At 47.0% G+C, this 13,683-nt stretch overlaps 1 protein-coding gene across 3 annotated transcripts in view; it reads right to left on the bottom strand.

The window, feature by feature from the left end:
- ABTB2 (ankyrin repeat and BTB domain containing 2) overlaps positions 1-13,683 on the bottom strand; it is a 127,698-nt gene that overhangs the window by 33,965 nt on the left and 80,050 nt on the right. For all 3 annotated transcript variants that reach the window (XM_063397658.1, XM_063397657.1, XM_063397656.1), the window contains 2 exons: positions 4,249-4,395; positions 1,486-1,696 (listed from right to left, as the gene is read on the bottom strand). In XM_063397658.1, the coding sequence (XP_063253728.1) occupies positions 1,486-1,676 (191 nt within the window). In that variant the 5' untranslated portion in view covers positions 1,677-1,696; positions 4,249-4,395. The remainder of the gene's footprint in view (positions 1-1,485; positions 1,697-4,248; positions 4,396-13,683) is intronic.

The following is a 13,683-nucleotide window of genomic DNA, read 5'->3' as shown; positions in this document are numbered from 1 at the left end:
AAAGAACACAACACAGAAAGCCTAATCTACATTTCTGATAGGAGCTGTTCAGCCACCTCAGCTGTACCGCTGTGGGAACCAGTGGCACAACTTTACCCAAACAGGCCTCCTGAAAACTCTTTGTTTTGCACAGTGTGCAAAATAAACAGCCTTGCACTAGGTATGGTTATCCTTGATCAGGGTTAGTGAGCCCAAAAGCTGAGCCACCAGCAGGCTGAGGTGTGCAGCTTCTTTCTACTCCTATTTTATTCAACTTAATTCCTCCTGATTCTTCCTATCTGTACGTCACTTCCCTCTCTTAGCAGAGTTCTGCTCTTTTTGAAAAGATTTCAGGGGAGGACCAAACAGAAAGGCAACCTTTTTTTACTTCTGTAATTAATGATTTGTGTGTTACCATGATTTCATGCAGATTTCAAAAGCTGGAGCTAACAACAGTGAAGTCCAAGGTGGGAAGAAGAAACCATGTTATTTACAAAACTGCAGAGATGTTCTCCTTTCCCTGCTCACCTGTCCAACAAAAAAAAACATTTTGCTTTTTTTTTTTATGGGTATGGCCTCAACACAGCAATACACTGGGAAACTTCCCAACCACAGGGTGCTGTTGGGAAGGGCCAGGATAGAGCCTTCCCCCAGCCTGATGTCCAGCAGGCTAAAAAGACATCCAAAAACCAAGCCAGAATAAATAATGGATAACCAGAAAACAGAACCTCCAATTTAAAATTTCTGAAATGAACAGAAACTTGGATGTGCACTTGGAAGTGGGGAAACAAGTCTGGAGTGGCCTGGGTCTCCCTACAGAATGCAGCTGGGGGGTGGGAGCTGCCTGACCTGCCCAGGAACTCAGCCCTGAGGGCTCCTCAGCTCTCCTGTGCCACCAGCCTGTCAGGCAGCCTGCCAAGGAGCTGGGCAGGAAGGAAACCAGGGAGGCTTCCAAGAGAAAAAACATCCCGCTGGAAAATTTCTGACTGCTCTAATAATGGCCCTACTTTGAGAGCCGCTCACGGAGCTGGCAGGAGGCAGGGAGACCCACTGCCTTCCCTGGTCAGCTCCTGGCTGCCTGTAGAACTTTCTTTCTACTCCAGACACACAGCACCAACCGAAGAAATCCTTAAGTAGGATGTCCACAAACCCTCTGAACCCTCCCCGTTGCTTTTTTCCCAGAACGATGACAATTGTTAACTGGCACCATTCAGGAGGTAACATTTTCTTTGAGAAGGCCTTTCCTGCTTTAGGCAACCACACGTATTTTTGGCAAGGTCTCCAGACAAGCCCCGCTGGCAGCCCACGGCCTTGTGCCTCGCTCGGAAAGACCGCACAAAAAACCACAGCTCTCTTTCCAGCTCCAGTGCCAGGCTTCCCAAACATGGCAGTGCTGACAGCCTCATCTGGCCTGGCTGCAGGAATAAGTGATGCCTCAGAGGTAGCATCCCACAGGAGATGCAACAGAAGGAGCCCTCTCAGCCCGCGCCGCGCTCACCGACCTACCGCTCATTGCTCAGCGTCATCCTGGGAGGGTCCAGGTTGGGATTCTCCATGGACTCCATCTGGGGGCAGCGCAGGAAGTAGTAGAGGGTGTGGAGGGCGTCGGGGGACCAGGAGATGGGCTGCTGCTGCCGGCTTTGCCGCACGGGGCTCATGCCGGGCCGGACGCTGTTCAGGCACTGCATGTGGTGCATGGCTCGTGAGACCAAATCACCTGCACACACAGGGAAAAGACAGAATCATCTCCTTGTTGGTCACCCACAGGGCTTCTAATCACGTTCTTTGGACAAATCAAAGCTCTCACGGCTCAGAGGAATGTTTGCTGTGTGCACAGAGCCTCCTCCACAAAGGCAGAGGGTGCCCTGTCCCCACTTGGCAGCATTTTCCTTCAAATACCAAGTTATAAGTTAGAAAACAAAGTCAAACACCACTCAGTTGCCACACGTTCTTTACAGTGAGTTTGCTGGTTTACTGCTGGTTTTCTCCTCTTTCCACTCCCAAGTGCCAAATTTTTTTGCCAGTCTACACAAACTACTGATGTCTCTGTAAAACATCCTCTGCCCAATCTGGGAGCGACAGCTTCACAGGGCAAAGTCAGTAGCACCAGAACTTCACTCTCATTCTTGCTAGGAGGCTGCTCCCGTTTCTTCCAACTGGGTCATGCTGTTCTACCCTCCTGCCCAGGCGCTGGAGATAAATTAGTGACATTATGTTCAAGACAGAAACCCCTCCTTTCAGGGGTCTGCTGCTCCCATTCTCACTCAAGCTGCAGGTTCCTCCAGAACAGCAAGATCTAACTCTCTTATTAAAAACCCAATCTTTACATTGCTGCCTGTCTCAAGCTGTGCCAGAAATTTGTCCCTCAGCATTATGAGAAGCTCAATGCAGGAAGTCTCTGGGCTTCTCATTCCTCTTGGCTTTTGAACTCAAGCCAAGCTGCCTCTGTGTCAGGGTATGGTGGACCTGAGGAGGCCTGGACAAAGGTGACCCGGATCACAGAGTTGCACTCAGAATTTTAGGACTGCAGATTCTTAAAAAGTTCCCAGAGCAATGACCCCAAAGCTGGTCTTTTTGCAGTAAGCTTGCTTTAGGCACAACTCTGTTTAATCCCCTTGTACTGTGGTGCATTACAAACCCCAAAAAGCTTTAAAAGCTTCATCTTTGAGTAGTGTGGCTACCAACCAGTGAGCCGAATTATTGCTATACTTAGGTAGGATCTGTTTTTCCTTGGGAGAATCTCTGCTCCTTTATGCTTTACAGTCCCTTCAAACTCTCACAGGAAACATTGCTCTATTGTGTCCAAAAATTACAATACTGGGAAAGGATGGAACCAAAATAGTCACCCCATCACAAAGCTGGCTCCTGGGAAAGTGTCCTGAGTTGAGCGCTGCCACATCTGCATTAGCAACACCTCCCTCTGAAATTCTTGGGAAGTTATTATTTGTTCATTTATATCTACAAGCAGTACACTAAAATTTGCCAGTCAGAACCCCTGGGGTTCTACTGTTACACAGGAGAAAGCCCCACAAAGCTACTGTATGTCTAAACATGACATTTTAGCGGCTCAGACCAACGGGGTACTAAAAATCTCAGCTTGCAGTCTAAAGCCGTGCCACTCCTTTGTTGTACAGCACATTCAGCTTTAAGGGCCCACTCCAGAATAATAAAAAAATCCTTTTAACAACTCTGCCTTGCCACTTCAGTAGCTCCAGGATCCACACGTTTTACGAGAGCATCACGGATCCTCCGGCACTGGCGCTAACGCACAAGTCTGCACAGTTTATAGCAGAAATGCATCTGGAATTCAAATTTTCAGCTCAGACTAACGTTCCTTCTCCTTTGCACACTCACTCTATTTTTCTGGCAGTGGGCAGCAATGTTTAAAAAAAAAAAAAAAGAAAAAAAATAGGCAACTGTATCAGGAGAGCCATTCACTGCATGCACTGACCAAGCTGGCCAGGCAGGGATGGGGGGAGAGGGAGAGAGGAAGCTGTATTCAATCCCAGGCCCTTGCTACAAATGTTCTCTTGTGTTCCAGGATAAACAGAGGTGTGTTGAAGGAATCTGAAAACCTCAAACTAAGGCAGGTTGCAAAATAAATGGTGAAACACACGAACTCCTCACTGGCCCTGGCATTCATTAGCATTCAGATGGTGCAGGCTAAGAAAGTGATGCCAGCAGAAACGTTGCAAGGGGAAAAGTAGACCAGGAAAACACAAATCATTTTTGTTTATTTTAAAGGGGCTTTGTGAGTACTCTAGGAATGGAACATTTCATTTGGTCAGCTTAAAAAAAAAAATGGAGTTGAACAAGTTTTTGTTACCAGAGTGCTCTCAGATTTTCTTTTTCCTTCACTTTTTGTTTTTTAAGTAACCAAAAAGCTTTTCCTTGGATATCCCAGACATTTCCACTGCAGAAACACTAACAAAAAGAACCCTCTTTGCTGTCTGAGGGAGGTTTGCTGTGCTCCACGAAATATGCACAGGAGAGCCTCCAGAGGTATCTGTGAAAGAACAACCAACTTTAGCTGGCAGCAGCATCTCTGCCAAAAAAAAAAAAAAAAAGGAGATCAGATCTTACACCTCTCCAGGTGAATTAGACACAAAGCAGACTAATGAAACCAGCTGATTTTCATAAACAGCACCACCAGACAATTAAATCTCACCCGACATTAAACGCTGCTCACGCTGCCCCCCAGCAGTGCAGGGATGGGCTCTCTCCTGCTCTGCTGGAAGAACCCCATGGTGGAGCCCAGCCCAAACTCACTCAGCTCCGAGATGCTCCCGACGCACGTGGCCAGCAGGGACTGCTCCAGGGTCCGCAGCTCCAGCTGGGCGTAGGCGTCCGCCCGTCCATCGCTGCACACCGAGCCGTCGTGGTAGGGGCTGAAGTAGGGAGGCAGGGACAGCACACCTGGGGGCAAAGCACACAGCACACCTCTTACAGGTCAGCCTGCACACGTGGAAAAGCAAATCCCTCCAGGAGGGATGCAGAACTCCTTTCTCCGGGAGTTTTTTGAACGGTTCAAAGGAAATAGAACAGCCCTGTGAACGCCACTGACACGGGCTCCAGGGAGTAAGGCTGGATGTTCCTACAGCCTTTGAGAGCTGGAAACAAATTGCAGTTGAGATAAAACTACATGAAAAGCTTTGGTTAAGTCTCTACCCTTGTTTACACAACAACCGGGCCGCGCACACATGGCTGGCTGCTGAACAGCTGCGTGCAGATCCCCAGATAGAAGGGGCTGATGTGGAGAGGTGTGGAATATCGCCTGGAGTCCACCTCATCCCTGCAACCCTGCAAACAAAACCAGGGGCCCTGCCAGCCCTTTGAACCTGCCGTGCAGTTTCAGGTGCTCAGACTGTGGTTTCTGCATGTGCACACCTCTGGATGCGCCAGGAGCTCCGGGCTTGCCTGTATTTTCATCTCTAAATGACCCCTGTGTGAGACGGAGAGATTAGGAAGGTAATTACACTGCACGCACCAGTTTACCACACACTCCTCTCCATCAGCACCAATGCACAGGAGCTCTGTGTGGCACAGAGAAAAGGGGGATGTGACCTCTGGAGTGGAGGTGAGGCAGGGAGAAGGGTGTGTGACAGAGGCTGGCCTGGGAGAGTGACCTGCCCTGTCCAGGGGCACCCTGGGGTACATCTGGTGCCACTGCATCCACAGGGCAGGTGGACTCCAAAAAGCTACCTGCAGTCGCTCAGCCACTGCTCCTGTGCCCTCACTACTGCCCCATTTGTAATTACAGATCCATCCCACAACCCCAGCAGCACCTCCTGGCCCAAATCTTCCCTGATCCCAGGCAAGGCCGCTCAGAGCAGCCTGTGCTCTTAGCCTGCTGCATCCTGTGTTTCTGGTTTTTAACTTTGATCCACAGCAATTCAGTTCAGCTCGGACCCACGTTTCCTTCCGCCCTCACCTCCCGACCCCGGGTCAGGCTGGGATGTGGAGATCCCTCACTCCTGTGGCAGTGACCTCCTGTCACATAGGTGCTGTGTATTGTTGCTCAACAAAACCCTGCAGCTCATTGTGCAAGACCCTTTGTTTCTTTGTCTTGATGTTTTCTTTTGAGATTTTATGCCGGCTTGATCTCTCCTACCCTTTTCACATCCTCTTTGCATCCTGCTTTGTGGCAAAGCCAAGGGCTGCATCAAAAACTTCCTGGACATGATGAGAATAAGGGAATGATTTATCCTGTTGTGCTTCTTCACTGTACATCACTGTTAGTTAATGGAGAATGCTCTGCCAATGCCCTCTTAACCTGAATAATTAGGAAGTTGAGGCTTTAAGAGCTACCAGAAGCCATGCATGCAAACTAGGAGGGCTTTGCTTTAAACACACTGTACAGAGCCTGAGCCACTTCCTTTTCCATGCCAAAGCTATGAAAGGATGTTTTAGAGACATATGGATTGAATTTATGGCAGAGGGAGAATGAAAACAGCCTGATTTGTCAAAACTTTCAAATAGAGGCACATAATTCTACAGAGGCGAAAACAGAAACTGGCAGCTCCACTGCCGAGCCCAGCAGAGGGAAAGAAATGGGGCACATTTTCTCTGCCAGCCACTTTCAGTTGGTTCTGTTTTCTAACAGGGAATTAAAAATAAAGACCCACAGAACACTTTGGCTCGCAAGAGGCAACAACATTTTCTCAGTTTTCCAGCTCACAGTTTGTCAGGTGGTACGAGGAAACAGGGAGGATTTATTTACCTTTGGAAAAATGACTCATCCAAGGTAGCCGTGGACAAGATTGATGCCATCACCTGCCTTGGCACAGCTGAGGAGCATCCCTTACACACCAGAGAGGAATCAGGAATTCACCAAGACCTTGGCCATGTACCAATGATGGTGATGCCACCAGGGATTTTCCCTGGGATGGGAGAGGGGGATGAACGACGTAAGGATTGAAAGGCTCCCCACGTCTGGCAGGCCTCCATAGGTATGAGCAGGCCTGGGAATGAGGACACACCTGCCAACACTGATTTTGAGGCAGTGGGAAGCAGAACAGAAATGTACCCCACAACTAATCTGTCTTGCAGCAAACTAATCAGGCTTCCCTCTCTGATCCGCTTCCAGTAACTCCAGAGAGTTGGAAAAGCATCATTGTTGCTCCTCACATCAGAAATTCAGGCACAAGGACATCTGCAGTCAAGCTTTGCCCAGTGATGTTGCAAGTTGAAACAGGACTTAATCTTTAATACCAATTTAAAAAACCCTTTTTTGATAACAGGCAACTGCCTTGTGTTGATTATTTATATCCCAAACTATGGTTCTTGCTCTCCTGCTTCCCAAATCACGGAATTTTCAGTCAAAAGGTGTTAGAATGGTATAAACCATGGGGCAATTTCTATCTGGCATTCACATTCCTGCATTTTTGTATTAGCGGCAACAGTAGTTTTAACCATGACTAGCAAGATAAGCAAGTGAAATAAATCAATCTATCTCAAAACACTCTCTGTTTGATATTCACCTATATTTCCTGACTTCCCAAAGTATGTTTTTCCCACAAAATAATGTGAAACAGCTCATAATTACTGTGCAGGAATGAACCACTCAGGCAGTTGTTTTTATTTTTAATTAAGATTTTAAGTACAGGACCCAAGCCCTAGTGGAGTTAAGGGAAGACTGTGAATTCAAGTGTGGCATAGCTCAAACCTCAGGAGCAGCAGGAGCTCAGAAGTCACCTCTGGAATGGCCTGATTCTCAGTTAAGGCCTGGCTGGCTAACAATTTGTTCCTGATCTTTCCACAGCCTTTGAAACAGCAGCTGGAAATAAAGCCATTTTTATTCTGCCTCAGTTAAATACGAAACCTGTTCACGAGCACTTGCTGCCAGCGCTCTTAAAAGGCAGTCACGACTGGGTGAATTCCAGTTAAGCAGTTCCTTAAACTCAAATTATTCTGCTTGCCTAAAGAGTTTGAAATTGTTGTCTGTAATCTGATGCTTTCTAACAGCAACTGAAAATGTTTCCACAGTCTGAGCAAGATCCAGGGAAAAGTCTGCTCACACTCCTGGACATCTTTCTGCTTTAGGAGGTGCAGCAGCTCTGCGGAGAGCTCTGGCTGTAACTCGATGGCTCCCACCAGCAGGACTGGGCAAAGCTCTTGTGTGGTTTCCAGCACGTGCTGGAACACCTCTGCTCTGGAGACAGGCTGGGAGAGCTGGGAACGTTCAGCCTGGAGAAGGGAAGGGTCCAGGGAAAACCTAGGGGCTCCAAGAGAGCTGGAGAGGGGCTTTGGACAAGGGCATGGAGTGACAGGATAAAGGGGAACGGCCTTAAACTGAAGGAGGGTGGGTTTAGATGGGATATTGGGAAGGAATTCTTTACTATAAGGTGGGGAGTTTCCCAGAGAAGCCATGGCTGCCCCATCCCAGGAAGCGTTCAAGGCCAAGTTCGACAGCATTTAGAGCAACCTGCTCTAGGGCAAGGTGTCCCTGCCCATGGCAGAGGGGTTGGAAATAAATTATCTTTAAAAGTCCCTTCCAAGCCAAACCACTGCCTGATTCTATGATTCCCCAAGCTGGACAGTCAATCCTGTTCCTCAAGCAGGGCAATTCCTGTAAGGAACCCCACGTCCCTCCCCGATTGTCCTCGTAATTCAGAGGCTGGCATCAAGTTCTGTTCTTTTGATTTCAAGACAGAGGTAAATGCAGACCTTTCCCTGAATTTTGCTCTGAGATTGGAATGTCTGACTTTCCAACTACCCTTGGACCCCTCACACCATTCACAGGCCATGGTCGTGCAAAGGGACTTGCCTTCGTTTTTACCACGTTGCAGTGGTTTTCTCTGGGCTTTCTCCAGCCTGGACCCTCGATGCTGGCAGACAACTTCCTAGAGATTAAGTTATCAGCCATTTGATGGCTTTCAAACACTTATATGATGTCTAGAGGTTAAGATGGGGCCACTCACAAGTGGCAAAGGGCCAAGGAGTCTTGGCTGGAAAGCACTTGAATTCTGCTGTCTGGGATTCCTCATGGAAATCGCCCAGGGTACTGATTCCCTTATTTCAGAAATGCACTGGCTCTGCTCGTGACAGATTAGGCAAAGAATCAGGAATATAATTAGGACAGGGATATAAACCATCAACTACTGACACAGAAAAAGTGCTTTTTAAAAAAATAAACCCAGCAAAGCGTATGGGACAATACAACGTGCTATTTACACCTAAACACTTCCATGAAACAAATCAGAACAGTAGGGGAAAAAGCACCTATTTGGCCAAACCAGAAAGCCCTCGGAAAACTCAAAATCATCTCTATACATTATAAATTGCTGCTAAAAGCCCCATGTGTGAAACCAAAGTGCTGTGAGTATGCTTGAAAGACGTACATTAGGAAACCAAGCAGGAACCCCTGCACCAGCGTGCTTTTGCAATGTTTGGCTTGGGATAAATTCCTCAAGAACCATCCCGGGGGGTGGGAACGACGGCAGATCCCTGTGAAATTCGGGAAGGCCCAAGTTTCGAAGGCAGACGGTGACTGTGCTGCAGTTGCCAAAACCCACCCATTCCAAAGGAGGCAGGGGAACCTCAGCCAGCTGTAAGCGCAGTTCCCAGGCTGGAACGTGGCCATGGCATCAGGACGGCTGTCACCTTGCACAAAGTCCTGCAATTCCTCACGGCCAGGAGCGCTCAAGGCTCTCCTTGTTTTCCCTTCCCCGTTCTCCCACACCACACAATGCCCCGCAGTTCCCTCTTGCCAATCAGCTCCGAACGCGGAGCACCAGCAGGAATTCATGCCAATTCCTGGAGCTCCCTTTTCTCCTTGCTGACCTACCGCTGCTAGGAAAGCTCAGGCCCTCTTTATTTTATGAAATGAGACAGGATCATTTTGACAGAACATAAACAAACCCCTCTGAAAAACAGCAACCAAGGCGTTCCTGACAGAGCCCCCTCAAAATCCAAACACATCAGGCTCCATAATCAACTGCAGCCATGCTCTAGATGGTGAGAGAGGCTTGTGATCAGGGAACAATGCACCTAATTGCTCACATACAGGAAAAAAGAAGACAGGCATCTCTCCCAGTTTGTCAGCAGTGAGAAAAATCAAACACAATTTCTTATATCTGCATCCACATTAAACAGTAATTCTGTAATTGGAAACAGGAGGGAGGAGCTTCAAGTGGGAAACATTTTTAAATTTTCTGCAAGTGCTATGCTGGATGTCTCCATCAAAGAGCTGATGTCCTAAGGGGACACTTCTGGACACCTTCAGAGTCACACAGCCCTCAGTCTTTGTCCTTCTACTCAAAGAGACAATATCCTCTCCAAATTAACAAAATAGTTTTCCTAGACTTCAGGAATGTTATCAGAGATGCGTTGCCTTCACGCTCTTGTAGCTCAGTATCAACAGGCATTGCCTAAATAAAGGACCAAAATACCCCAGGAGAGAGTTATAAAACACACTCAAAATCCACCACCCCTTCCTCCTGGGATGCAGGTCACTGCAGCACCTGGAAGTGTAAAAAGCAGGGAAAGCCACGGAGCTCACAGCAACACTGCCAGGGAAAGGGCAGGAGCCCATGGAGCACCACTACAAATGCCTCCCTAGTCCTAGGAAACTCCCTGTGCCTGTCTTCATCCCACGCATTTGGCCTCCCTTTTGCTATGAAAATGGTGGAATTGGACAAAGGCAGGAGTATCTGTATTCCATTTGAATCCAGCTGTGATATACGGGCTTGCAAATGACTATAAATGTAGGAGAAAGGCCTTGGTTTAATACCGAGGCAGAATTTACTGAGTCATTAATCCCACTTCCATATCCCTGTGGTCTTCTGGACAACCACTAACCTGGCCTGGCCCCAAGCACTTAATTGAACATAAGCACGGGGGAACATATCCTGGGCTTGCATTGTCATGACTGCCAAAAAGCACAGCACCATGACTGTCCTCATTCCCATTTCCGAGAGGGAAAACCATGAATGAAAGGAAGAGAAGCAACCACAAAACTCCTGCCCCAGAACCAGCACTTTGCAAAGCCCAAACCTTCCAGTTCAAAATCCCTGTATGGAACTGGGCAGCATAGAGCCATTGCTCCCTGTTCAAAACTCCTAGTTCCAATTCCATGAATGGAACTGGGCAGCATAGAGCCATTGTTCCCTGTTCAAAATTCCCTGTATGGAACTGAGCAGCATAGAGCCATTGCTCCCTGTTCAAAATTCCCAGTTCCAATGCCCTGTACAGAACTGGGCAGCACAGAGCCATTGCTCCCTGTTCAAAATTCCCAGTTCCAATTCCATGAATGGAACTGGGCAGCATGGAGCCATTACTCCCTGTTCATAATTCCCAGTATGGAACTGGGCAGCATAGAGCCATTGCTCCCTGTTCATAATTCCCAGTTCCAATGCCCTGTATGGAACTGGGCAGCACAGAGCCATTGCTCTCAATTCAAATTCCCAATATGAAACCGGGCAGCACAGAGCCATTGCTCCCTGTTCATAATTCCCAGTATAGAACTGGGCAGGACAGAGCCATTGCTCCCTGTTCAAAACTCCCAGTTCCAATTCCATGGAATGGAACTGGGCAGCACAGAGCCATTGCTCCCTGTTCAAAATTCTCAGTTCCAATTCCCAGTATGGAACTGGGCAGCACAGAGCCATTGCTCCCACAACCCAGACCCAGAGACTGGAAATGAATGGAATAACAATGTGGCTTTAAGTCTAGGCTTGTAGAACTGTGCTTCCTGTTTTATATGTCCTAATAAAAGGCCTTTGGGAATATAATATGTAAATATAAACTGTAAATGCTTCCTATTATTATTACTTCCTACATCTCCTTCTGAAGAGGAGTGTGTGTGTTCATATATCAACAAGTACATCCCTAAAACTCCTTTTGGGATTTTATACATGTGATTTTCCAGGCATTGGCTCTCCTATGCAGGGCCCAAGGGCAGGCAAAGACCTGCACTACATTGTAATATCAGTATTAAAAAAAAAAAAAATCCACAAATTATCAATAAATCCATGCTTCCAGGATTCTAATTTTCAGGATCCAGTAAGGCACACTAAAGAGAAAATCCCATGCTGGGCTAGAAATATCACAAAGTTTTATGAGGAATGGTATAAATAGATTGCTAACACTGTGAAAGAAATACAAAACCAGAATGCTGTGCCAAAAAATGACTGTGGTCCAAGAGGCTGATGACTCGGAATTCCCTGCATGTGTAAAGCCCAACCAGTTTGATTAATCTCAGTGTCTCAGTCTGCTTATCTGGAAAATGAGGATATTGCTTCATTCCTGGTAAGGGTAGGGTGACAGCAGCAGTGTTCTTGCTTCATTTCTCATCCTCAACTTACTCCTTCACACTGCTCAACATTCAGCACTGTCCCCATTCCCCATATGTGTCAACACTACATTTTTTCCCCCTTACCAACAGCCCTTGTTTCATTTGCAAAACCCTTTTTACCTTCAACAAAGCTCCCCAAGAAGCAGCTACTTCTGAGACGAAAGGACAGATGTTGTGACAATATTTAACTGCACCTCAGTGGAGCTTATGACATCAGAAGAGAAGCTTTACCCAACTGTGAGAGGGTCAAGGAAAGCAGAATTGTTTTAGCCCTGCAGAAATTTGGATGTGGATACAATATTGGATAGTAATTCTGACAAACAGAGCAGAAACACCATAAGAAATTATAAAGAAACAGCATATATAGAAGGAAGCTAAAACAATAAGCTCTGTTTTTGAAAGAGGGAGAGAGGTATGACAGGTAAGCAGTGGTCAGAGTCCTCTAGTGGCACTGCCGTGGGGATCAGAAAGCTCAGGAAGAAGAGGGTTCTGTCTCCATTCCCTGGGAATTATTTATAAGTCTCCAACTGAGGTGCTTTTACAGTAAAAGCAGCTTCATTTGGTGTAAGCAGTGGGACTGCAGCAACTGCAGGCACCAGCTCGAGCCCTCATCCCCTCCACAATACCCTCTTCTAACCCATTCCTTATTGTTCAGTGTCCTTCCTGTAATCTGGCCTTTGAATCATGCCCAGTTCCCCAGATGTGCTCTGAGTAAGCTCTTTGTACATCCCATAATGACCTCTCTTTACTTGCCTTCAATTCTTCTATTTATACATCCCATGATCTGTATGCTTGCCAAACAAAGAGGAGAGTAAATTTATATCCTCTGTCACTCCCAGTTCCTTTTCTTAGGGAATGTCAAGATGGAGAATCTGACAAGGGCAGTACTCCAGAATAATCCAGTGCAATCCTTCCTAACACATTCCAGAGCAATTTTTTGGGAAGAAATAACCCCTGCATGGCATCTTCTTTATACAGGTGAGCCCTTGGCCTGATAAAATCTACCCTCCTTAGCCTCTCCTGGCTGTTGTAAGCCATTAAAATCAGATTTCAGAAACCATGGTCACTTAATAATAAACATCAAGACTACAATTACACCAGTTAATGACCTAAAATGTCAGAGTGTCATAAGAGCTGATTGCTCTCAGTTTATTTTTAAAAAGCCACGAGGAAATAGGAACTCAGCAGTAACCAACTTAGTGCCCCTAAAGGAATTTTTTAGGCAAATCACAGGCTGTCCTCCTTTAGCTGTCAGCAGCAGCAGCTTGGCTTTTGTCAGGGTGAAATATGCATCTGTCACTCAAAATAAAATTGAAATTTTATCTGAGAGAAACACAGTGATGTCTGACCTCAGGAGGGCAAGGCTCGGAGGCTCAGCAGGATGAGCACATCCCTGCCCTGCCTGCAGACAAAAAATGACTCAGGTTTGGAGTCACCGGCCAGACAACACAAAACGCGGGGCGGGGGCATCGTGAGCAGCTCACCAGAAAGGAGACAGCACCACTGAAGATTTGATAGCTCCAGTTTAACCCTCGGGATTATTTCAGAGCAGCCAATTGCTCACAGCAGCGTTTACGTGCATGAGTAACTCATGAATCACAAGCTTTGTCATTTTTAGCCCAGCTCAGCTCACAGCCGATATTTGTGAAAGCTTTTGGGACAAGACAAACACAAAGCTCCACCATCCCACTAACAATGTTTGTGTTTGACAAGCACCATCAGGCAGGGTTTGCTCTCCAACACTATTTTGATAGCACTGAAGACCAGCAGCAATCCCAGCCCAGGACAGAAGCTCTGCCTCTCCCCATTTTCATTTCCTCAAACAAACCCTTGGAAGTATTTGGCAGTTTCCCCCTCCATACAGCTGATTAGTCTCTTACTAATGACAGCGTTTTGCAGCTTTCTGCTTC

This window comes from Prinia subflava, chromosome 5 (genome assembly GCF_021018805.1).
Source record: "Prinia subflava isolate CZ2003 ecotype Zambia chromosome 5, Cam_Psub_1.2, whole genome shotgun sequence".
Taxonomy (NCBI): Eukaryota; Metazoa; Chordata; class Aves; order Passeriformes; family Cisticolidae; genus Prinia; species Prinia subflava.
Note: the sequence above shows the minus strand (reverse complement) of the source record. Positions and strands in the feature narration are given on the sequence as shown.